The sequence below is a fragment of the Geospiza fortis genome, unplaced genomic scaffold (genome assembly GCF_000277835.1).
Source record: "Geospiza fortis unplaced genomic scaffold, GeoFor_1.0 scaffold16, whole genome shotgun sequence".
Taxonomy (NCBI): domain Eukaryota; kingdom Metazoa; phylum Chordata; class Aves; order Passeriformes; family Thraupidae; genus Geospiza; species Geospiza fortis.
In genome coordinates this window covers 8,128,609-8,154,063 of record NW_005054302.1, presented here as the reverse complement: position 1 = coordinate 8,154,063, position 25,455 = coordinate 8,128,609, and the positions used below count along the sequence as shown (strand labels likewise).

At 34.8% G+C, this 25,455-nt stretch overlaps 1 protein-coding gene across 1 annotated transcript in view; it reads left to right on the top strand.

Moving 5' to 3' along the window:
• The window catches only part of CNTN5 (contactin 5), a 603,295-nt gene that overhangs the window by 372,131 nt on the left and 205,709 nt on the right, over positions 1-25,455 (top strand). Inside the window, exons 6-7 of the mRNA XM_031066019.1 lie at positions 6,299-6,422; positions 11,485-11,660. Of these exons, the coding sequence (XP_030921879.1) occupies positions 6,299-6,422; positions 11,485-11,660 (300 nt within the window). The remainder of the gene's footprint in view (positions 1-6,298; positions 6,423-11,484; positions 11,661-25,455) is intronic.

Sequence of the window (25,455 nt, the reverse complement as noted above, 5' to 3'; positions counted from 1 at the left end):
TTTTTTGGTTCTTTTTTTTCTTTTAATTTTATTTTTACAGGTCTTGAAGTAAGGATATTCTAGTTATCATCCTAAAAGTGCTATGTGATGATAGAGTTAAGTGGTCATGTTTACTAGACAAGGCTTCCTAAATGAGGAAATGTTACAGCATCCTGTGGTAAAAAGACATCACTGCTTCAAGTGAGAGGACATTTTTAGGAAGTGATAAAACAGGTTTTAGATTATTATAATGTAGAATTTGCATAATTCAAACGTCTAATATATGGCATAAATTCAGGAGTGAAGTTTGTCATAAAAAACACCCAAGAATACTTTTATTAGCTGCTGAATTATACCAGTTCTCAAGTGACTTCTCAAATTATTTCCCAGCAGACATGTTCAAACACCTGACATGGCTTATAATAAAGATTCTTTTATACTGACTTGATGCTATTTCATTTGCACTTTCAATTCAACATGTGTTTCCTGATATCTTAAATTAAAAGAGCTGTGCTCTAGCTCACTGCTGACTTTAAATTATCTGGAATTATTTAGCGTAAACATGCAGCTAAGGTAATGTGGTCTTTCTCTTCAAACTATGTATCAATGTGTAAAGTCATGACTAAAAAATGTGAATAAAAAGTATGAATTATTCATTAAATACTCTTGAAGAATCATAAAACTGCAAACTCTTATATTTTCTTACTGTTCCAAAAACTTTTGGAATTGCTGTAGTAAAGATAATTGAACTTAACCTTGAATAAGGACTCTCTTTGTCCTTTCATCTTTGGTTTGACACATTTTGCAAGAAAATGAAAAACAGAGTCTGTCACAACTGAAAGTGTTTGAATCAATGAACCCCAAGATATGCAAGATCTGAATGTAATTTTTGTAAAATGTTTCCCCACCATCTGCTAGATTCAGCATTTACCAGTCTGAATTATAGACATAAACTACTAATTTTTTTCTGTTACTAAAAATATTTTACAACACTGATTCATATGGCATGCGGTTTAGATATTATAAGCTAAATTTAGAACAGATTTATTTGTTTCAGAATAGAGAAAGCATTTTCAAGAAACAGTAAAATCTTGTATCATCTTGCTTATTAAGCAAATAAGCATGTTTCAGAAAAGGTAAATCTGAAAATATGAGAAAATAAGTTAATCTTCTTTGCAGTATAAACTTAATAATGCATGTACTGTACAATGTTCCACCATGCAGCACACTAGAATCAATAAATATACATTGGGGCATGTGTATCAGCCTCAGTTTTCCTCAAAAGGACTCTCAAAGTTTCTCCGCTTTTAAGCTGACTGAAACACGGTTTAAAAATTAAAAGGTTTTTTTAGAAATGCATATGTTGCAAATATACATGTGTGTATATGTGTATATATATATATATATAATGTCTCTGCTTCTATATGTGCAAAATAATTATTGTAAATTTCAGCAACTTTTGTTAATTTCAAAATATGTTACTCAGAGATTTAATCATTTAATCACTGGAACATATTTTGCCTTGATGAATTTGTGGGCTTCTTTTTTATTTTACTGAAATTTTGAAAAATGTAATATTTTGACATATGGTAGTGATATTAGAATGAATAGAATTTTTTTATTTCTTAGGTGTAAAGGTGAAAGATTATATCATAGAACCTACCTGTAAAATAAGTATTGCTGCTGAAGTTAATACAGTTTTTCAGGGTTTAAGGAAAAACCAAAATAGCTTCTAGCTTTTATCTGGGGAAAGCAATAGGTTTCCATTTAAATCAGAGTGAATATATATCAAAAATATTTCTGAATATACTGAACAGGTTTCCTGTCTGGTTCCATGATAACAAAGGTAATCAGATCATCTATTCGAGTCATCAGTTGACTGAAGTTCATACAAGCATAAGCTGAAAATCAAGAACTGAAAGAGAGAAATTCAAAAACAAGGTTGATAGTGAGTAGCATCATAGTGTGATCCACCTATACCAAAAAGAATCTTTTAATTTGTAGGACCAAACTGAAATGAAACGACTTTGCTTAATTTTAATTACTTCTTCTTATATATAGATTTCAGCAACATGTAAAGCCTTATCAACAACAATTTCTTCAACCTTCTTAGTGTGTCCTGAACACATTAATACCTAGGTCATTGGGATATAGTTTGGTCTGCATTGTGTCTTATAGGTACTTTTCTGGATAGGCCCTATATGCAGAGTAATGTCATCTGTATTTTAGGAAGGAAGGTCTGTTAGTGATCCCTCATTTTAGACTGCTTTAGAAGTTCTATCATTTTATATTTCTTGTGTAGCTTTTCTTTAGACAATTCTTCCATCTCTACATGGGCTCAAAAAATCTTTGAAACATGCGGGTGAAAAATAGAGCAATAGGAAAACGTTCTTCCTGGTGCTTCTAAAGAGACATGAGTGGAACAAGGGGAGCAGACCTGAAGGAATACTTCCTTCCCCCATATACAAAGGCTGCCTGAGCATATCCTCTCACATAATGTGTCTGTTGCTCCTTCCCATCAGTAATTCAGACTAAGAAGATGGCTCAATGACTGATTAGGCCAGTCATGTATCTTGGAGGGTACTTATTTAAGAAAACATTTATAATAACTTCATTTCTTTTCCTCTTTAGGAGTACAGCACTTAGAATTATCCAACTAGAAGTAATAGTGTCAGTGCAGCTTCAATGCAGGATTTTGAACAGGGTCATATTTTTTATTCCTGTCCACTTCTGTGTTCCCAGAGTTCCAGGAATTAATTCATTTTCTCAGTATATTAATTGACCTGTATTTTTATCAACAATGGTGGCAAGAAATCAACTGTTGAAGAATTACACTATTTCAATTGCTACAGGATTCAAAGTACAGGAAACTTTATTCTCATCTGCAGTTTGTTGCTATGATATCTGCATTGCTCAGAAAGAAGAACTAAAGAACATCTGATTTCTTTTTCTTCATCAGTAACTGAGGAAGAGAATAAAAGTAGGAAAGAATGTGTGTAGATAAGAGAGAGAGAAACCACACTTTGACTACTCTCTGAGTTGCAGGATACTGATTCTAGCTTACATTCCCATAAGGATTTAAATACTTGGTACTAGGGAGTCACATGTTCCAGAAATTTTATGTGCAGAAGTGCTGTAAGGAAAACACTGGCACTCAAAGAAAATTGAAGAACTGTGCTGAAGAATATTCAAGAATTTAAAAGAGGGATTTTTCTTATATCTTGAACGTTTTCCATATCCTTCTTAAAAGTTGTGAGGGGATCACAAAATAGCTGCTGCACTGCTGGTTGCAGAGCACACCTGTATTACCAAGACTCTGTGGTAAATCACTGTTCTTAAATAAATAGCACTTAAAACAACTAGTTTTCTGTATCTTGTTTAGTAAAAATATCTATGAGGAATGGAAATATTTCCCTTGAGAAATTATAATAGTAAATTGAAATATATGCATGCTAACATGCATATTGAATATTCATTTAATTTTATGTTCTTGATAAGTTAGAAAGAAAAAAGGTGTGGAGCTCAAATCCTGCCATGCACACTCATGAAGGACTATCCTGTTAAAGAGTATGGGTCACAGTTAGCTGTGACCTATAGGTGCAAAAAAAAAAAACATGGGTGCAAAAAAACCTGATGTTTTTGGATCTCTGAAGGCATCAGAAAACATACATCAGCTTATATATCCATATGTACAAAGATATATACATAAACACAATAAGAAAATGAGGGCAATAAGGATGAGGTCAGGGATATTTCCCCAAAAAGACCACACGAAGCAGAAGAGCCAGCCAATGGTTCATGAATTAGAAAATTTATTCCAAAGTCACACAGAGGGGTTGGGTTGCTCCCCTCTCTGTGGCTTGAGGGGAGTTTCCAGCTGTCTGTGGGACCATGGTGTGCAGCAGGCTGGGGCTGGAGGTGTTTCCTTGTCCTAGGGTCGATGGCTGAGTCAAAAGCTGCAGAAATCTCTGTCTGAGTAGCTTAGGGAGAGGACAAGTGTGTGCCATGGTCTGGTCCTGCACCTAGCCTTGCATCTTTTTCTTTTCTTTCCAGCAGTCCTAGACTGTGATATCATATTTTATCTCCAGAGTCCCTCCTAGGGAGAAGATAAAATCATTAATCTTCATTAATATTCATCCTATCCATATGCCTACTAATCTGCATGAAATAACACCTAAATCTAAAGACATTATTTAGATTTGTTATTCGTAATTAATTTTTGGTTTTGCTAAACTGCAGCTCAATGTCAGTTCTGTTTATTTTCACTTACATACATTAGTGTTTTCTTTTGTGGAATGCAAGAAGTGACCAAATGATAAAAAATCCACACACTGTATTTGTACCAACATTTTCCTTTTTTAAAATAAGTTTTGCCAGCTGAATCATTTTCCCCTGTGGCATTTTAAGATGTACTTCTCAAAATTCATTACTGGAGTTATTTTGTCTTCAATAATATCAATACATATCAGAAGTCACTTATTGTGATTGATTTGTTTGTGGATTGTTTTTTGGGGTTTTTTTTAATATGCAGATATTTGTTCCAGAACACACATTTCTGCCAATAAACCCCAGCAAAGCAATGTACCTACACATTAATATAAATATGCAAAACAGCAATCCATACTCCTTTACAAAGTCCTACAAGTAGGGCTAATAAGCTGGAAAATTATGGGAAAGAGATACTATTAATTGCTTCTGCTCTTATTTGCTGACTTTACAAATCAACAGGCTAATTATTTAAATCTATTCCAGCAGAAGCAAACACACCGGAAAATATAGGTATTTTCAAAATCTGCATTTAAATAGTAGTGTAAAAAGACAAAACGGAAGTGTATAATAAGTGTGTAGTCACTAAAAAGAAAGCTTAAAAAGCATAACGGGGTCTTATGTAATTTTTACTATATGATAAGAGAGTTGAGAAACCCCAAATGGAAGAATTTAAAGACATGGAAATTTACATCTAAAAACTAACGTGCTATTACCTATGTCTCCCACAATTCTCATCCTTTTCAGACTCCAAGTCTTTCTTTTCTGTACCAAGACTTGTAGCCCCATGTACCTTTTCTGCCTACTCAGATTTTCTGAGGCTGTTAGCCTCAGATAATATGATAAAGGTTATTATTAGTATGATAAAGTATTAAATTAGTATGATAAATGTTACAGTTCCCAAAACTGTGAAACCCTAACATGTGTTTGAAGCTGTGTGGAGTTGGCAAAACAATGTAGTAAGTAATTTTTAGGTGAGTGACCAAACTCCAAGTCTTCAGGTATACCTTTTTTCACTTCAAGCTGCTGTTGGTAGGACAAATACAGCAGGACGTTATAAAATGTTTAATGTAGTGTGCTGTCCTCAGTAAGAACTGGAGGACATCTATCCCATGAACACATGAAACCCTAAAACCAGCAGGGAAAACCCTGCTCCCATATGTTTCATTGCAAGTAGCAGGACAATGCCACTACCTCTCTGCAGACAGGCTAGTGCTTTAAAGATGAAGAGCACCGTGTGATTAAATCATCCATGAGTCTAGAGTAACCTAAAAATATTAAAATTCCACAGGCTTCTGGTACACAGTGAGAATTTTTTTCATTCAGACCAACATGTCAGGAATACTCTGCTTGTGACCTTTTACTTTTCTGAAGGGTTACACTTCTCACTTCATAATATGAATGAACTGGAATCACAGATGTGTTCTATGGGTCTGTACAGCTTTTTTTAGTTCAGAAATGTAAATTCTTATCAAGATAAAGGTACATGCCAAAATTAGACAAGACAGTGGAGGAAAATGAAATGTCAGATTTAGCTATATATTATTTAATAACAGACATTGGCTGCCATTAATTTTCTGAATGATTTTTCTTAGCACTCCTTGACGTAAGGAAGGGGAATTGTGGATTAGTTTTCTGTGGAAAGGGGAGGGAATATTGTGTATCAGTTTTCTGTGACATAAGCTGCTGCAAGCAGTAGGAAATTTTTTGCTTACCTTGCTCACTATAAGCAGAGATAATTCCTCTTAAGTCTCTTGAGCTTCTCACTAGACTTCAGGCCAAAATATATCTGATGAGAAATCCATTCTTAGACATAGTAAACACTTAAATCATACTATATGTTTTATGCTTCACTTAGTAATTTATTTTATATTTCTTCATTGTCTTTTTTTTCCTTTTAATAATTGCTTTTCAATAGAACATCAAAAGTAATGCAACATGAACCTTCGGAAAACAAATATAATTATGCATACTTTAATCTCACATTATAAAATCTATAACACATTTGCATTTTTTGAGCTTTTCTAAACAGTAGCACTTATTTTTTTGACAGAAAGTGTTGATTATGGGCCGGTGTTTGTACAAGAGCCAGATGATATGATTTTTCCAACTGATTCTGAGGAAAAGAAAGTGTCTCTGAATTGTCAAGCACGTGGAAATCCTACTCCTACATACAGGTATCTGTTTTAGAATTTTATTTTTTAGCTTTCAGAATATTAGCCACTGCAATCCTACTCTGAGAGTCAATGTATTTTGGTGAGAAACAACAGAAACTGCTCTCTGACACTAGTAGTTTTCCTGATTGAATGCTTTTTGTGATTGTGAAAAAGCAAGAAGTAGAAATGGCAGTGATTAAGGCAAAGCAATATTTTAAGTTTCAAATTATATACTCTCTGCATCATTTCTATCCATGTGGAAAGACTCTTTTCTCCCATTTATTGAATTGTGCCTGCAACAACTGACAAAAAATATCTAATTCTTTGGGTTTCCTTTTTATTTCTAAACATCTATAAAGCTACAAAATACTATCCCAACATATAGGGAAGGCAGCAAAGTATATGTATATTAGATGATGTGACTTGGCACTACAAGATACCATGGCAGTGTCAAATCTGGTTGTTTTTCACTCACAAGCCTACCATTTTATTCCTCTGCAACCATCATCTGTTGCTTATTTTTCCATACAGACATGTGGGCCATGGTTATCCATTATTCAGGCCTGTGATGACACATCTGTGAGCTTCAGAGTGCAGTTTATTGATGGTGCTCACTTACAGGTGGTAGCAGTATGTTGCAGTCACCTTACCCATTTGCTATATCTGTCTCTGCTCATATTTTATGTAAATTACTAGTGATGTAAGAGGGCTGGGGGAACATATGGTTGGTTATTTTTTCCCACATACCTTTCATCTTTTCTCATAGAATCATTCTTCAATTATAAAGGGAACATAAGGACCCTTATTGTTTTTTATCATAGATGGCAATCATCCGTTCTGCCTTTTGTCTTTTGCCTTTTACCCTTATTTAACTTGTGGATTCTTCAGAATTCTGGTTGAATTTTCCTTAGAGCTACTTGAATCAGAGCTCTTGCATCTCTATAACTTGAAGAAATCCAGAAGCAGTACCATCTTTAAACATTACAACAATTCAATCTGCCTCTTTGCAACATATGCACTCATTAAATGGATCTGATGCATGATACAAGCCACCTCCTCCCCCGACAGCACAGGCATGACTAAAACATGTAACACGGGATTAGGAATGAATATCCAGAAATTCTCCAAACTAGAATAGCATGAATTCCTCACTATTTAGTATGAAAGCTATGTTGCATTCTTTACTGACATTTCATGTGTAAATTCTGTTACCTACTGGTGATTTTTGATCTTAAAATAAGAGAAAAAAAGGGGGTTAGTGCCACACATTGTGAAAGTGTGCTCTGTCCATTAAACATAGCCTGTGACTATGGGAAAAGACACAAATTCACCCCCAAAAGAGGAGAGTCCTATATTCAAGTCTCCCCAAAAACCTCATTATTCTTGGAGAAATTTTGTTTGTGGAGAATTTATGCCATCTCCTTTCTTCATCCAGCCATTTTTTTTTTGCATTTTCCCAGTGAAATGCAATCAACAAATACAGACTTTCAGCATGTTTTAAAGGGTGACTATAAAGATGATAAGGACTCTTTCTTCACAGAGAGCTACATGGAGAAGGCAAGAGGCAAGAAGGTTTCTTACTCCTCGGTAATCACTGAAGCCTTTTAAGATGCAAACAAACAAAAATCATCTCATCTAGGCTCCATTTTCCATATAATGTTAGAGAAAATGATCTTTTAAAATCTTTTCCAACCTGGGATGCTTTATGGTTTTTTGATATCCATTTCTTCAATTCTCCAGAGATTAATTGGTGTCAGCAGCCTCATAAGCAAACTTTCCCGACTGTTGCTCATGGAAGGAGAGATTAAACTCAAAAGGCCTAACTCAAACAGCACAGTTTAACTTCTCCTGCTGCCGCTTATCTGCGCAGCATTTGCAATGCACACTGCCATTCAAAGGGAGGGAAAAGAAGTAAAAATTACTCTCTGAGGAAGATACTATTCTTCAGGACAAACGTAGAGGGTATTTAGCCTCAAAAGATCTACAGATATACAAAGTTTTTTGAGTATGCCTCTACCTAACCACATTACCTAAGGCCCTGGCCAGCTGCGCTGGACCTTTATTTACATGTGCTCTGAGGCATGTGCTGCTAAGAATTATTTTTGGCCAAAACCAAAGCACAGTATGTATTTATTCAAATTTATATTACAAGAACATTTCAAGCACTCAAAAATTTCAATGTTAAGTTATCTCTGCCTTTTTTAAAATTCAGTTCTTTAGTCTGTGTAATTTGTGCCCCAGTGTTCATAACCTGTTTACAATTTTTTCTTTTTGGTCTTGGAAATGACTTTGTTTTAATGGAATGGAGAATGTTCACATCATTTAAGATGTTCCTCCTTTCAAAAAACTTTGTTTCTCCTTATCCAAACTCTACCCCGAAATAACAGGTTTTAATTTATTGACTTTCAGTCATTAGGTATTTTGATACATAGTTTTAGGGAATATCCCTGTGATAAACTGATTCTGTTTGCTTAGCATTTCTGCAAATCATACCTTAGCATCACAAGTCAGGGGTAGCACAATGAAGACAATAACTGCAATCCCTTTGATGATGAATACAGGCATTCACAAACCTCCTGTGAGATCTCACAGGTCAGCGGAGTTACTGAGCTACAAGCAGGTGTTGAATTCCCTGAGATACCACTTAACTACACGGCTTTCACTGATTGTGAAACCCTCCATGGACTCTTTTACTTAGGACACACATAAGCCGGCTAGTAATTGTTTTGTCAGTTTCAATCACTGCAATTGAAAAAGTTTCCTAAAAATTATTTTTTGTCTGCTTAAACCAGATTATAGTAATTTGAAATATTATCTGTCACTTTTCTTCAAGAAAAAATGCATCTGAGTTTTCCTAACATTTTGTGACCTTGGAAGTGTTGTATTTTGGGTTCTGTCCTTCCAGATCAGTCAGGTTACCTAGAAAAAAGTCACCTAATTCAGTGTTTGTTTTCCTATAATGTGCATAGATTACGTGAGGGGAATACAGTCCCTCAGAATTGACCACAAGATATGGAGGCAGGTAACTATCAAGATCCAAAGTTTTGAGGTAGAATTCAAAGAATTTATTTTTTAATTGAACTTAGCTGAAAATGAAACTAAACGAAAAAAGCTAGTTTAACTGAATTTTGTGGCAGTTCTCATTTGGAAATGCCAAAACAGGATTTTTTTTTTTCCTTTTCCCTACCTAAATTTCCATTCAAAATCAATTATTTTTGCTTTTTTTTCCCCACATATATAGACAGGGATATACGTAGAAAAAGTTAACCTTTGTTATGATTTCATTCAAAATATAAACTAATATTCAAATGTTCAAATTAAAACTTCCTTTCCTATTTACCTCATCTTTGTAAGTTATCTATTTAAAAACATCGTTAATCCTGCCAAACTTCCCCTGCTGTCCTTTAAAATATAAATAAATTTTCAATGCTGCTTCATTTCTAACATTCAGTGAAGCAGAGGTGCTCGCAATCAAAAGTCCAATTGTGAAAAGAAGGGACAAATAGGAGATTTGCAGTTCATCCAAATTCTGACAATTCTGACCTTTGGATTAAGAAATATTCACCACTACTGCAGCTGACTTCTTCTCTCTGTACCCTATTCACCATGAATGTTAACAAGATAGGGTGAATTAATAATTATTTTGCTTTGTTAAAGTTGTCTCTGGAGTCTAATTGTTGCCAAGTTCTTCCAGTCTTTGCTGATCTCTGGCAAAGCTTGCAAGTTCCTGGAAATTTCCCAAGCCAACTTAGAAGCTGCAGAACGACAGCAAAAGAGTAATGAAAAATATCTGGGGATTATAATAATTGTACCCTGTTTACACTGCTTATCTCTTCTTTGCATTCTTCTTACAATTTCATGTAATTACACTTTGACAAAAAAGAAAATCTAAAAGTCTTCATATGTGGATGTTTTTCTTTTATTCAGAAACTGCAAACACACACATATAAGAGGTTATTCCTGAGTTCTGATGTCTATTAATCTACCACACAAAATATTTTCTCTTGCAGCCAGAGGACTATTACAGGGTTTGTTGCTTCTGTCTTTTGAGATGTATGGGAGGCTGAGGCTTTTTGGCAGACAATATCTGGGACAGGCAGGAAACACAACCCATAAAACCACTTGCACAACTGAAAAATTATGAGACACACAGGTTACTTCTGAAACCTCATAAAAATAAGTGTTTATTCAGGAATCATTCAAAACTTTGCCTCAGTTGGGATACTTTCAATGTTTCCTGCAGCCTGGCTTTTTCCATCTTATCTTCACTCCCATCCTTGAAGTTACTGCTCAGGCTTATTATTTCACTCCCAAACACCTCCCTAACTTAGCACTCTTTATTCAGACTGTTTATTTGTTCTTAGTTTTCATGTACCTAGTAGCTGCCAGGAACTGCCCTTGGCCATCCAGCAGTTAATTTCAGGCTTCTGTTCCAGTCTTTGAATTCCGTGTATACTGATTCATATGATATTATTTTGTCTTTGTCTGATGCCAAAATCCTATATTGTATAGCAGCCTATGTACGTCAATCTACCTCCCTGCTCTTCACAGGTCTTGCTCTTCTTTTTTCTGTATTTAAATGAGGTGTCTCTGTTTCTTGGGCTGAGAAGAACAAATGCTGAAAGAATGGAAAAAACTTTTCCTTGTTTGTATGTAGTGCAGTATCTGTAAGCTCAGCTGGGCCTAAGGCTATAATGATAGAATATGAATTAAAACTTTGATTATCATAAGCACAGTAAAATTCCCATTTTTGACATAAAGGATGCATCTGCTATGCAGTTTTCAATTCTTAAGCCTTTGTGAAAATTAGGGTTTTTTTGGGGGGGAAAGAAGAAAAAAAGAAGCGCTCATTATTTTCATTCAGCATAGGCAAAACAAAGAATATCCATTTTCTTCAGAGGCTGAAGATCAGGTTTTGCTTGTGTTTTTTGCTTTCAAGTTTTGCCAGATTAATGTATTGCTGCACAGGATATCTTTGAATAGCTGTAATTGCAACTGGCGCTGTCAGATTCTGTGTCCTAAGCTTGATACCTTCACTTGGCTATTAAATACTCAGTGGGTTTGGTTTTTTTTTTCCCCTAAGATGGCTTCGAAATGGAACTGAAATCGACATTGAAAGTGATTATCGCTTCAGTTTAATAGAAGGAAGTTTGATCATCAGCAACCCCAGTGAAATGAAAGATTCTGGACAGTACCAATGTTTAACTACCAACATGTTTGGCAGTATTTTAAGCAGAGAGGCTGTTCTTCAGTTTGCATGTGAGTAACATTTTTTTAAATATTGATAAATCAGATCTTTACATTGCTTGATAAGGCATTAAATTGCAATTTGAATATGTTATACAAGTGACACTGACATTGTTGAGCTAGAAAAAAATATTAGACATAAAATACTTCGTGGATGTTAGTGATTTTCTGTAGACTTGTTACTTTTAAAACAGAATCATCAGGGAAAATAACTCTAGTACATGATCTCAAATGCTGTACTTTAATGGCATACTTGAATACTCTGCAGTGATGTATTTCACTCATTGCTAGTTTCCTGAAACATCTATCATTTTGCCACACTCTCTGAGCAGGAAAGAAAGAACTGTAAACATAGGAATAGAAAGAGATAAAGTGCCTATATATCTATTGAATAGTATGCACCTAACTGCTTTTTTTTCATGTATATATGTATGTAAATATATATGGTTTATGTCCTTGTTTTTACATACATATCCTTTCATACATATACATATCCTTTCATACAATACAAAAGTAAAGGGGTTTTTATAGTCATTAATGGAAACCAAAAATGTCTTAGCTTTTGTAATCATTCACTACAATATACTTTTCAGAATATATCAATAGTTCATGATCCCAAGTAAACACTATGGTCTATCAATAGGATGCTCTATATTCAAACATACTAGCAGGAAAAACAGGGCCAGGATTTCTCTCCAACCCTAACTTCCCCTCAGCATTTTACAGGAAGAAATTCAACATAATTTTATTTGTTTATCTAAATAAATCCTACCATGAATGGTTTTTAAGAGGAGGAGTGAAAAAAGAACTCCATCCTAGTTTCTCAGATCCCGCTGAAAATAAGACAATCCTATTAAATATGAGGCAGATCTTCATATAGCCACAGCTGGAAAAATGGGTTTAAGGAGAAGTTGCCATCTGCATGTCTACTAACACATCTGGTGTTGTCAAGAACTCAGCAGTGAGGTCTGATCTTCCCTTGATCCACCCCTCCCTGGTCAGGTCAGACTTCTTTAATTTATTGCTTTATTCTTATCTGCTACATATTCCTTCAAGGTATTTGTTAGGAGATCATGGTACTATCCACCTACTTCTGAGCTGGGAAGAATAATGACATTTGTAAAAATTTGCTCATGCCATGGCAGCATGGTTAAAACTCTAAGCACCACAAGAGTATCATGGTATTATTGGACTTAAATGTAGCTTCTGAGAAAATCTTGCTGCATTTTGTCTTTTAGACAAGAAAACTATCCTACAACAAATCTCTTGGTTAGAGAAGCCAATCACTGGTAAAAATGCATGGTTCCACAGTCTGAACCTCAGATTTCTGTTCCCAGGTCAAGAGTAGGGCTAAGAGGTGGCTATTTAAACTCCAATTGAAAAAAAAAAATAAAGAGGGAAAGTGAGAGCTGAAGCTCAATTGAAGAACTTTGAGTTTCAACAATTGAAGGCCTATGAGTTTCAATAGCCACATCCACATCCAATAGTTAATTCAGGTGCCCATATTATTACCTTCTCCATTAAAATAAATTTAGATAAAGTAAGTGACCAAAAAAAAAAAAAAAAAGAAAAGATTTTGTTTCAAGGGTTTATTTTCATTGGATTTTTAAGTTTGTATTATCTTACAGACCTACTTTTACAAGTATCAAAATTATTACATTTTAATGTCTGGAATGTGATTTCTGTCCATTAAAGTATTTGGAAATTGTTATGTAAGTTTCTTAGGAAAGTTTAATGGCAAAATGATTTTTGGAAGTGCTGAGGTGTAGTAAATAATGCTGCAGGACTTGCATCAGAGAAAAAGCTGTTATAAGGATATAAAAATATTTTTAAAATGTTAGAGTAATAACTGATTGAAGCTCTTTTAGAAGAGTTTGTGAGAAACTTGTTCACAAGAGCAATTTCCAGTTCAATGTGTATTTGTAGTTTCATTTCTATGTAGCATGATACTTTCTCTTCTGATCTTGTTTTAATGCTTCTTCAATTCCCTGATCTTAAATAGTTGCTGTCCATGTTGAAATAATATTTGCATTATGCAGCATCTCAGATTTTAGTGTTGTTTAAATTAATTCAAGATTAATGATGTCACCACACTGTAAGCTCATACTAACATACCAGAAGCTTGTATCACTGAAAAGTTGTTTTAGGTCAGATCCAAGAGCCACCTCTTCCAGTGGCTCACCACCTTTATAGGGAAGTATTTCTTGCTAACAGCTGGCCTGCATGTGTCCAGTTGATTTCAGTAAGACAGAAAGTAAAGCATTAGAATAGATTTTTTTAGGAAATGTCCTAACCTTAAAGTAATTAAAGTAATTGGTGTTCTACAGTTTTACTGGGATTTAATGGCTTGAAGGGTTATCTATAATACCAAGGAAAAGCAAAGCCATTTCTGACTATGAGATACAGAGCTACACATAATGGCCTTCATTTTCTTTTTTATTGCTGAAAACCATGGATATTGATTCCAAAATGTTAGAAACATACCACTTTCACTGGAAAAAAAAAAACCCAACAAAAATTAAGTTCATGTAACTGTTTGAATGCAATTCAAACAATTGGTTGTACCTCTGTGGAAAATAGTTACCTCTTTGCAACTTGAAAGTCGTTCTTCTAATTAAAAAGAGAAAAGGCATGCTCAAAATGGAGCAGGGATCATTAACCAAGGCCTTTGACACCATCTTAAGGACAAAGTGTGTACTCTAAGGTGCCTATGTAAAAATACCATGAAACCTGAAAAAGGAGAGCATGTTTATTACACTGGCCCTTAGTTCTCTCCCAGTTCCATGGCCAAAAGCCCCGTTGCTATGGTTATTATCATGTAATTCAGCACTGGTGATGCATTGCAAATATAAATGTTTATGTACTATATCATTTGCATATGTGTGCACAGTTAAAATAGGAAATACTTTGAGGTACTTATATCATGTCTTTGGATTTGAAAGAGAAAGAGATATAAAGTGAACATTACTCTGTATGTGCTTAGAGATATAATACTTGAAATAACCTACTCTATCGCTGGTTATTTTTATGGACCAAAATTGGAAGACCAGTTATGTGCAGTTAAAGGTCTGCCTGAAGTTTTAAACTACCACAGCAAGTACTTTTGAAGATTTAAACTCAATAAAAGTTCTCTTTTCTCTTTTTCTTTGCATTTCCTATGATGTCTCATGCCCAAGGTCATGCTGGTTTATGCTATTTTTAGAGAGCAAGTAAAAAAAAAAGAAAACTATCCCATGCTGTAAATGAAATTAGAAGTATATTTTTTCCATAAAAACAAAACCTGATGCATAATTGAAAAAAATATATATATTTCAGCTTGACTAAGTCTATCTGCCTTACTGCAAAACAACTGCATATTTTTGTATGGGGTACCACAGCTTCTCTTTGGGGCAGTGTCCTAATAACTGGCTACAACAGCAGATGTATTTTGTGCTTACCTTTGCCACATGTACAATATCTATATTCCATTAGGTCACAAAACAAAATTGCTTTCTTTTATCTGTGGATTATTCAACCTTTCACAAGCCTAGCATCTCAGTGATATTTACAGTCTGGACTAAAAACTTAAAGTGGTAGGGGAAAACAAGTTCTCACCTGTCATTTATGGAACACCTCACTGCAATTTTTTTAATCCAATTGTCACTGGCTTCTTTGCATAATTTCCTTTTTTCTTTTACTAAATCTGTCTTATTCCCTTTAATCTACAATGAAGGATATTGATTAGATTTAATTTAAATGTCTTTTTCCAATGGATGATCTACGATGACTGACCAATGATGTACAGAATAAAAAGTCACCCATGCTGCAGACTTATATATCAATAGTTTCCTGAGGAGACAGCCTGCACATTGCCCATTCTATCACAGCACATTTTGTCAACCTTTTAATTGACTTCACCTACTAAGAATTTAATTTAATCACCTATGTTTCTTTCCTGCCATCATGCTCCCTGGACACCTTATTGGATATATATCATAATTTCCTAGCATTAATTTGTAAACAGTTGATTTATTTAAACCCTCTAGACTTGAGAAAAGCCTTTGTTTCTCATGTTCACTCCAGAAGAAGCACAATTACAAAATGGCATTACAATAGCAACATTTACTTCAAAATCATATCAATCTAAACAGTTTTAGGTACTATAAATGAAAGGTGAAAACTGAAGTGAGAAAAGAAATCAAAATGCAGGTGGTAGTACTTTCAGTTTCAAAAGTGTCCCTGATCATCCTGTAATAAACTTTTAAGTTTGTGACTGCTTTGTTCTGAAAGCATCATAGCTGTGTGAAGAATGTTACTGTATCAGTTAGGAGTAGCTACACATACAACAGTGACTTGCACTACAATATTTTGGATTTTTTTCTTCACTATCTCAGTATGCTCTCTTCAGAAAATATATGCTTAAAAGGCACCTGAAAACCATATGTAAATGCCAGAAAAAGTAAATTTTGTGTAGAACTGTTTGCATTTTATTAATAAATAATTTATTATTTTAAGGGTATCATTTAGTGAATTTGAAATTAATGTGAATTTGTCAAACTCTACCAACAGTTTCAGCTGTTCTTTCCAGCCACAATTTCCTACATAAATGTTCAAACTACTCACGCATATCTACTTTAAAATTCTGCAATCTAGCCCTTTCTTTTTTTAAGAGGATCAGGAAATAAATTAACTGAAATATATACTTTTTTCATATAAAAATGTTGAAAAAATATGTTTTCAGCCAGAGTAGAAGTCTGGAAAATGAAATTGTTTGAATTTTAGTTGTGACGATACTTTGTTGTTTAGTGAAATATTCAGCTTATATAACTAAGTTCAGTGGTGCAAAATGCTAAGAACTTTGGCTCTAGTCTAAAAAGGCATTTCATCTCAAAGTATCTGCATAATCCTTTTGAAGCTGGTGGGGTGATGTACATCCTTAAAATTCAGCACATGCTTAAGCTCTTTGTTGTTGTGAAACATAAGACTTCCTGAAGCAAAATTTGAAACAATCTGTATGGATTTGTTGCCAGTGTCATCATGACAGACACATAATGGGTTTAATTAAGCCTTCTGTCATTCATTTCTTGATTCTTTTTTTTAAGTGAATAAATACCTTAGAATAATAAACTTTAGTAATAAAAAATAGCGGAACTCATTGCAACTCATTTTAAGCAGCATTTCTCAAAGATCTCCTGTTGGAAATTACATATCTGTCTTTGTTCTCTGTTGTGGCAATGGTGATTCTTCAATGAAAATTTGCCTCCAACCTCACTTTACATAGTGAGAATCACTTTCTGAATCCAAATCTGAAAACAAGTATGGTGAAATTAGTAAAATAAGCAGGTCATCTAAAACTGTGAGGACAGCACCCACTCTTTCTGAAAGAATGGCAAAATTAATGAATTTTATGTTGTTCAAATTTCCAAACAAATCATTGAGTATTGCCAAACAGTAAACCCTCTGGGAGTCCAGCTGTATTCAGGAGTGGTGTCCAGTGAAAGCTTAGGAAAAAAAATAAGCAACTTGTTTCCTGGAGCTCCCCTTCCACAGTATGCCTTTAGAAATGGTCTCCTGACCCTATCAAAAGCAACCTGTCTGTAATAGCATAAGATCAGCTCTGATAGACTGCCTCTATGTTTCTGTCCCTTCAGTTCTGCTTTTGAAGCTGTCTGAAAATTGCAGTCAATTTCCATTTTTCCATTGCTACATCAGCATTTAAAAACCTTGCCTCTCCATTAAAACACTTTAAAGAGCAAAGGAAGCCCAATCCTTTCCTATCTACAAAAGCAGGTGCTTTCTTTCACAAAGACAAAAGGAGAGTGGAGAAATTCTTTCATCTTGTGTCTGTTGTCTCAAAACAGTATCCTGTCATTTGCAAAAGGGGTTCTTTGTGCTAGAGTAAGCATTCCCTAGCACTGAGAGCAAATCATATGTAAAGTTCCACATCCATAATTCTAAACTGATTTACCTTCCAAGACACAGAGTGCTTCTAAATTCTCTTTTGAGAATGGCTCCTAGTCAATTCTGCTAACACCCAAAATGTTACAAGAATTACCTTGGAGAAGGCTGTGGTCCTACCAAAGAATCCCAGATACTCTTCCAACAAAGTGACAGTATCTGTGAAAAAAATCCAGTGCAGGAGATTATTTCTTTATACCTTTCACTATATTAGTTTGGACAAAATCTTTGTCCAAAAGGCAAAAATATGACTTTCCTTGTTCTCCCAAAAGAAGTTGGTTCCTCTTTGTCCTTAGAAACAACTTACTCATTCCTTAACTTCATCCTCTTGAATTTTCTGTGGTGAAATCATATATCACCTTAGCCTGAGAGGGACATTCTGACAACACTGAGAAAGAAAACTCAGGAAGATCTAATATAGCAAATCTTTTATTCTTAATTAAAATTAAAATTTACTCTTTTGCATGATAGCGCTAGAATGCAGGCAGTGTGAAAAGTTGAGGTCAGATCCCTGATTAGGGATTATACATCAATACAGCACAGATTTGATACTTATTAGGATAAGTTACTAGCTTCAGAAAGGGATATCAGCTCTGGATGTACTCCATTGAACAACATTTATTATCTCATTCCATTTGAATTGCACATAGGATAACTTCAATCTCATTTATCCTCATATCCATCAAGCACCAAAAAATTTATTATTATTTCCAACTATTTAAGTAGAAATGAGATTTATTAATCTGGTCAAATTTATTTATTGCTACGTAATTTTTGATGCCAAAAAAGTATTCTGAGGTGTAAGTTCTGCTTGGTCTTTTACTCTGAAAATGTACTTTACACAATACATTTTATATTTCTTGTTCTTTGGAAGAATTAATAGAAGTCAGTCATGTAGAGAGACACAGTTTGAAATGTAATTACAGCAATCATTTAAAGATGCATAGTACATCTACTGACTTCTCATTTTAGCATTGTGCATTTCTCTGCAGGACTGGGAGGCTGGTGTTTAACCTGCCCATAACCTATCTCACCTATCCTTCACAATCTAATCTATCATGCTAATGAATCATTAGACTTGGCATTTAAATATAAATGACAGTAATTAAGATCAGCATTACTAAACAGGAGAAATTTTAAAAGGTTGAAGGAGAATTTTGTGCCAAGACCAGACAACACTTTGTAAATTTCCCTCACAAGTTCTTTCTCAGACTGACTTTTGGAATTTACTGTGTCATCTCTCTACTTAGACCCTTCCAGGTGTGGCATATAGTGGAGACCACGACTGTAAATTCTTTCAAATAAAAAGTTTTACTTGAAATTTCATGCACGGTATTTGTAGTGCTACCATGACATTCCTACTCTCATTTTTCTCCCTCATTTATCCTGACACAGATGTATTACGGCTTTCCTGAGAAACAAATCAGGCTCCTGGTCTCATTGAAAAGTAAAGTGATCTGACTGGTTATTCTTCTGTTTATAAGTGCAGAGGCACAAGTACTTGTGATAGTACAAAGGAAAGAGCAGCACAAGCTTGGGAGGGAAGAAGAGAGAAGTGGACAGGGCATCTAAGCTGATTTAGGAACTGTACTCTTTATAAATGCAGTGGAGTCACTTTTGATGATACTTGGGAACTCAGGGAGGAAAAGTTCTAGGAAAGAGTTGAGTTCTTTCTGAGTTAGTAACACTGAAGAAGTCTTACTAGTGTTATAAGTGTTATTATGAATAGAAGCCTACAATGAATAAAGGAGATTGATCATCAAAGAAAACATCTGGAAGGTTGTGAAACACATGGATAAAATGAGAATTAGGAGAAGTCAAGTTGAGTTTGCCTGGCAAAGGAAATGAAAGAGAATACATATAAGTTTTTTAGTTAGATTACTAAAAATTAAAAATAAGAGATAGTGGGATAAAATTAAAATTAATCTACATACGACCCCAACTTCAATGGTCACCTTTGTTCAGTTTTCTATAAGGGCTGAGCAGCTTACACATCTGTTTCCATATGAAGCATGAGATAACAGTAACAGAAAATTGCATTTACTTTGGGAATGGGAGAAAACAAGAATGTAAGAGTAAATCCAGACTTAAACTAGTTCCAACATCCATGAAATTTAGTACTTCAGTGACTATACTTTACAACAACGTACAATTCCAAGACCAATTTGTCTTTTGTCCTTGATATTTTCACTAGTGTTCACAGCAGAAATCTAATTAAATCACCTAAAGATGCCAAGATGGGAAGTTTTGTCAACATGGAAGTTGTATTCTGAACTGAATAATTATATAATTTATTTTTAGCATTTGGCATTCAAAATCATGAGCATGGTAATATAACTGTTGATTTGTTTGTCATGTCTTGTAATTATTTTGAAAGCAAAATCAAAATAATTTCCAGTTGTCAACTGACCGGTGACAATGATGACATCAAAAGCCTTTGCAGACAACCGCCATATGATGATAATGTCAAATTCTGTAACATTATAGTCTAAATTCTGTGAGATTTGGTAGTTTTTTCATGTCTGCCATCAGCATCTAGCAGCTTACAGCTTCTTCTACACTAGTTTTAAATGTCACATGTTAGAAGTAGCTTTCATAGTACATGGTGTATATATATATATATATAAAGAAGCAAATTCTTTCTATAAAATATACTGTAATCTGTCTCCATATACAAACACACACACATGCACATACAGAGCTAAACAAAAAAAAAATCCCCAAAACAAACCTTTTAATTAGGTTTTAGCCCTACATCTCATCGAGCATGGAAACATGTAAAAATGTCCTCAGGATTCTATAAATATGTAAATCCTGAGCCCACCCACATACCTACCACACTAATTAAAACAAAATGCATTTAGTGAGAAATTTATATATTGTGTGTCTAGTAACACATTAAATCTTACAGTAAATTTTATTAGAGTTGCAAGGTCAAACATCCAAGCTACAGGATGAGGGATCCATCATTGTCTATACAGTCTGAATTTTGCCTTGAATGCTGGAGTTCTTAAATATAGAATTGTCACAAAATCCCCTTTTTTCTTGTTTTTTTTTCTTTTTTCCTTTTTTTTTTCTTTTTATTTTATATTAGACACACTAGACTCAGGTCACAGAAGAATTACTGTGCACTTACTGAATGTTCTATTTTCTGTTGTTCAGTGCACAGCCCCCTGCCTTCATTAATTCAGACTATTCAAAACCTACTCTGAGGATGAAATTAATTTCCTCAGAAGCCTTTTATGGCGCTCATCATAACAGCATCTAAGTGCTTCATGAACATTAATGCGTTTATTTTACAGTGTTCCTGTGAAGTGAGTAGATATTACTATCTCCTTTTTATAAATGGAAAACTAAGACACGAGAGATTAATGTAAAATATCCGGTAATTTGGGGAGCTGTATGAGTTGTATGAGCTCAATGGGTGCTGCTTTTCCCAAATGCTTAGAGGAGCCAGAACTGATCAGTCTCCTATTCACCACTCTGACTAATCTTTTTCTCAGCCTTTGTATCTGTCATATCTCAACCCTGCATCTGGTTTCTGATCTCTCTCCTATTATCGATAAGGCTGCTGATCCCATTTCCACTCTCCTTATTTACTGAAGGCATCTGTTTGATCAAAAATGATAGCAGCATCTTTCCAGCTCTATTTTAGTCTCCTTGCACACATTCTGCTTAATTGCCTGCCGTTCCTCTGTCTCACATTTCCCACTTCCTGGCTCCTAAACTCTCTTTCCTTGTCCTTATTCAATACATTCTATAACATGCTTTGTCTTTCCATACCCTGCTGCATCCTCAACAGACTGAATGGACACTTAGTTACATTTACTGAGAGTAACTAAAACAGAATCTTCCAATGGAAAGGTGTTGCCATCTTAATCACTGTACTTGCTATCTGTGGTGTTTATAATAATGGATAGATTTCCTGACAGTATGAATATCCATTGACAGAATGGATTTTTTTAGTTAGAATTGTTTATATATCTTCAGGCTAAATAACTTAAATTGCCCTTCCATTAGCTCTCATAAGTGGGCCAAATACTGGAATGGCAATCTTAACAATTCATTCAGTAAGAACTTACACTGATAATTCAGTATTTTCTCTACTAAATTATTAAATTATTACTACAGATGACACTATAATGAAACAGGTGCCCCTTGGATAAATTTCTGCCTGGAATGACACTTAAATACTTTTCATTTATAAACTTTTTTTTTTTACTATGAGGTTTCAACCATCTTCACTCATTAACAGAGATTAACTCTATGTTTTGGTTAGTGACTGCAAGACTGTCATTTAAGTCATCTGTTATTCAGTCATCTTCTGAATTCCATTTTCTTCCTGTTCTTGCCTCCTTTATGGCTCACAAATGAAAGACTGTTCCTCCATTGAAATGAAAGTGCGAGAAATAGAGAAAATCTTAGTGTATGGTCATTACTAGCCATGATGTGCCACGAATGTGAGAAAGAACTCTTAAAATTTTTCTTAGTTTCAGAACTGGTTATATAAGGTCTGGTAACATATAATACTCTGATATTGGAAAGTGGAACAGCCATTAATTTTTAATTGAATCTTAAAACTGTCGTTACTTCATTAAAATCAGATCTGCTAAAAAAAAGTGAATTTATCATGGATAAAATATGTCAGTGAATGTAAAAGTTGAGCAGAAATATTAGTAAGAAAATCATAGCTAGTGGAATGAAAGAAAGTATTTTCAATTCAAGATTGCCTCGTGGCAATCTCAATAGAAAAACCAATCCTTTAAGTACTTTATCCTGCCGAACACAGTTGCCAGCACAGTTGCCAGTGAGCACTCTAAGTCACCAGGTTAGCATTCAGGAGAAAGATCTTGGCTGTGTATTTTGGTCAAAGTTCTCTAAAAGATAGAGTTTTGTACTATGTGAACGAATGATGTTTAAATACTGGGATACCAATTCCGCAGGAGATTTAGGCATTTCTTTTCTTCTTAGTCTAAAATTGACCCTTTTTTATTTCTGTCATGGTAAGATTCCAAATCAATATATTTTGGAGTCAATGAAATATGATTTTTTAATAAAATCAATTTTTTATACATTGGTTAAGAATATCCTATTATATTGAAATAAAGTAGTTTTTAGAGTAGTTTGAATACTGCAAATTTGACATTGTACAATGTTATACTACAAATATAAGAAATTCATATCTATATGTTATGTGTATATAGACATGGCAAAACTTGACCCAGTACTGCCAAAACTAAAAGCCCATAAAGCTATTTTTATGTATAAGAATGGTAAAAAAATACTGAGACAGAAAAGCCATTATAATGATCTTAATTTTTTTTTCTGAAAAGTATGACGCTAAGTCTCTAAATTCCGTTCTACTTATTCAATTGTTGGAGTGAAGTTATAAGAAGGTAATCTAATAAGAAGGAAAGGCTGCATATGAAGTCGTAGTGAAACTGGATTTGAAGGGACTAACCCCTCTGCCATTGTCAGGGACACCTTACACTGGACAAGGTTCCTCAAAGGCCCCATCTGATCTGACCTTGAATACTTCCAGGAATGGGGCATCCACTGTTTCTCTGGGCAATCTGTTACAGTGCCTTAACATCCTCACAGAAATGAATTTCTTCTTAATATGTAACATAAACCTACTCCCTTTCACAGTTTAAAGCCATTTCCCCTTGTGCTGTCACTAGCCCTCCTGATAATGACTTTCTTCCCATCTTTCCTGTAGGCCTCTTGTCATTCATTTCCACAACAGTCATATATTGTCTTCTAGGTAACACAGAATCCCAGAATCACAGTTAGAAGGGACCCTCAAGGATCCTCAAGTCCAGCTCTTGGCTCTATGCAGGACCATCCTCAAGAGTCACACCATGAACCCAAGAGCATTGTCCAAATCCTTCTTGAACTCTGTCAGGCTGGTGCTGTGACCACTGCCCTGTGGCCCAGCCACCCTCTGGGTGAAGAACCTTTCCTGATAGCCAACCTAAACCTCTCCTGACACAACTTCAGGCCATTCCCTCAGGTCCTGTCACTGGTCACCACAGAGAACAGATCAGTGCCTGCTCAGACTCTTCCCCTTGCACAGAAGATGCAGAATGTAGTGAGGTCTCCCATCGCCACAGAGAACAGATCAGTGCCTGCCCAGACTCTTCCCCTTGCAAAGAAGCTGCAGAGTGCAGTGAGGTCTCCCATCTGTCTCCTGTTCTCCAGGCTGAACAGACCAAGTGACCTCTTCACACAGAATAAAATGGAGATATCCTCACCAGAGAGAATTTTTTTTGAGTACATCTGTTTTTTTAAGTATTACATTTAGACACATATCAGTGCATAAAATTGTACATTTAATCTTTCTAGGAGCAATACTATTTGAAAATAATAATTCCCAAGATCAGTTGTTTTCTACATCCAAAAGTTTGCAACCTTCTCTAATAAGCTTGTTTTGCAGTTCTTTCACTTTCTACAAAAAGATTTGAAGATCTGTAAAATATATAATGGTTTGGGTTTTGTTTTTTTTTTAGATAACCAAGCTTTTCAGATCAGTTACAAAGATTTCTTATCTTCAGACTTTATCGATTCAGATCCTAGCACTCTAGCAGTGCATTGAAATGAAGACAGCATTCATCAGTCTACTTCAGTTAGTTAGGGCTGCCAAGTTTTATTCCTTCTTTTCATTTTAATCTTATTGAGTACTCTGAAGTACAATGAGTTTTCTAGGATATTGCTTATATTTTCTTGTTTATTCTTATCTCAGTTAATAAAAACCAGTCAAGGCAAGTGAATCAGTCACTGATGCATAAAACCAAAACAAAATATTTTCTAAAAGCAAGAAAAACTGCAGCTTAGCAGCTGAAAAATCTGTAAATTATGTTTGTCATAGAGCTCCATGCTTTCAGTATTGATGGTCTTAAAATGCTTTCATCCACTTTAACTGATCCTTTTTTCCAGATAGTAATTATGACTGATGTCTTTTAAGCAAGAACTGCAGATATGTCTGTTGTTGCTATGAAAATGCAAGTGAACTAGGTCACTGCTGCAATATGCTGCAATGTGAGACTTCATTTTGTAAATGTTTTAGATTCCAGAGGATTTACTTCTGGGTTTGCTCAAATCTACCTTAATACTGAAATGAAATATTTATATTGGACTTAGTACAATCAGGTGGTCATTTTGTTTGACAAATCGGGTCACCTTTAAGAGAATTAAGATTTTGTGAGCTGCAAACTCATTTAGGGTTTTGATACACTGCTCATTGTGGGAACCACGATATTGGCACACATGGTCCAATACAGTAACAATGACACAAAGCAGCTGGAAAGCACATTCTCCTCAACCAGCCAGGGTGAAATATCAGACTTTGGTCCTGAACTGAAAAAAAGAGATTTCTTTAGAACTCTAGAAGGGGAAAGCAAATATAATGAAAATCATTTTCCATCAGTAACGTGGCACTTTGAAAAAGCTTTTCCAAATGTCTTCTCACTGTGGTTAACTGTACATCCTTTTTTTTTTTTTTTTTTACTTTAAGTAATTTGTTCATACAATTTTCTGGGAATGCCCTGGTAAAAATAAATATGTGGACAGAGATCTAAATGCAAGTAATTTATATATTAAAGACATTTTACTTTCTTCACTGTTAGTAATTATTTTCTATGTGCAAAGGCAACAGCTGAAATCACTGACATTGATTTTCAAGATGGGAGCCAACAAGCAACATCTTGAAACCTAGTTCCCAAACTAAATCATTAGTAAGCATCTCACATCTCTGTCTATTCTGCGTTATCACATCAATGGAACATACAATCTAGAATTTGTATCCATGTCTTGGTTTGCCATTGGAAGGGTCTTTGCTGATTTCATGTAATTTATCTGGGGTGCAAACACC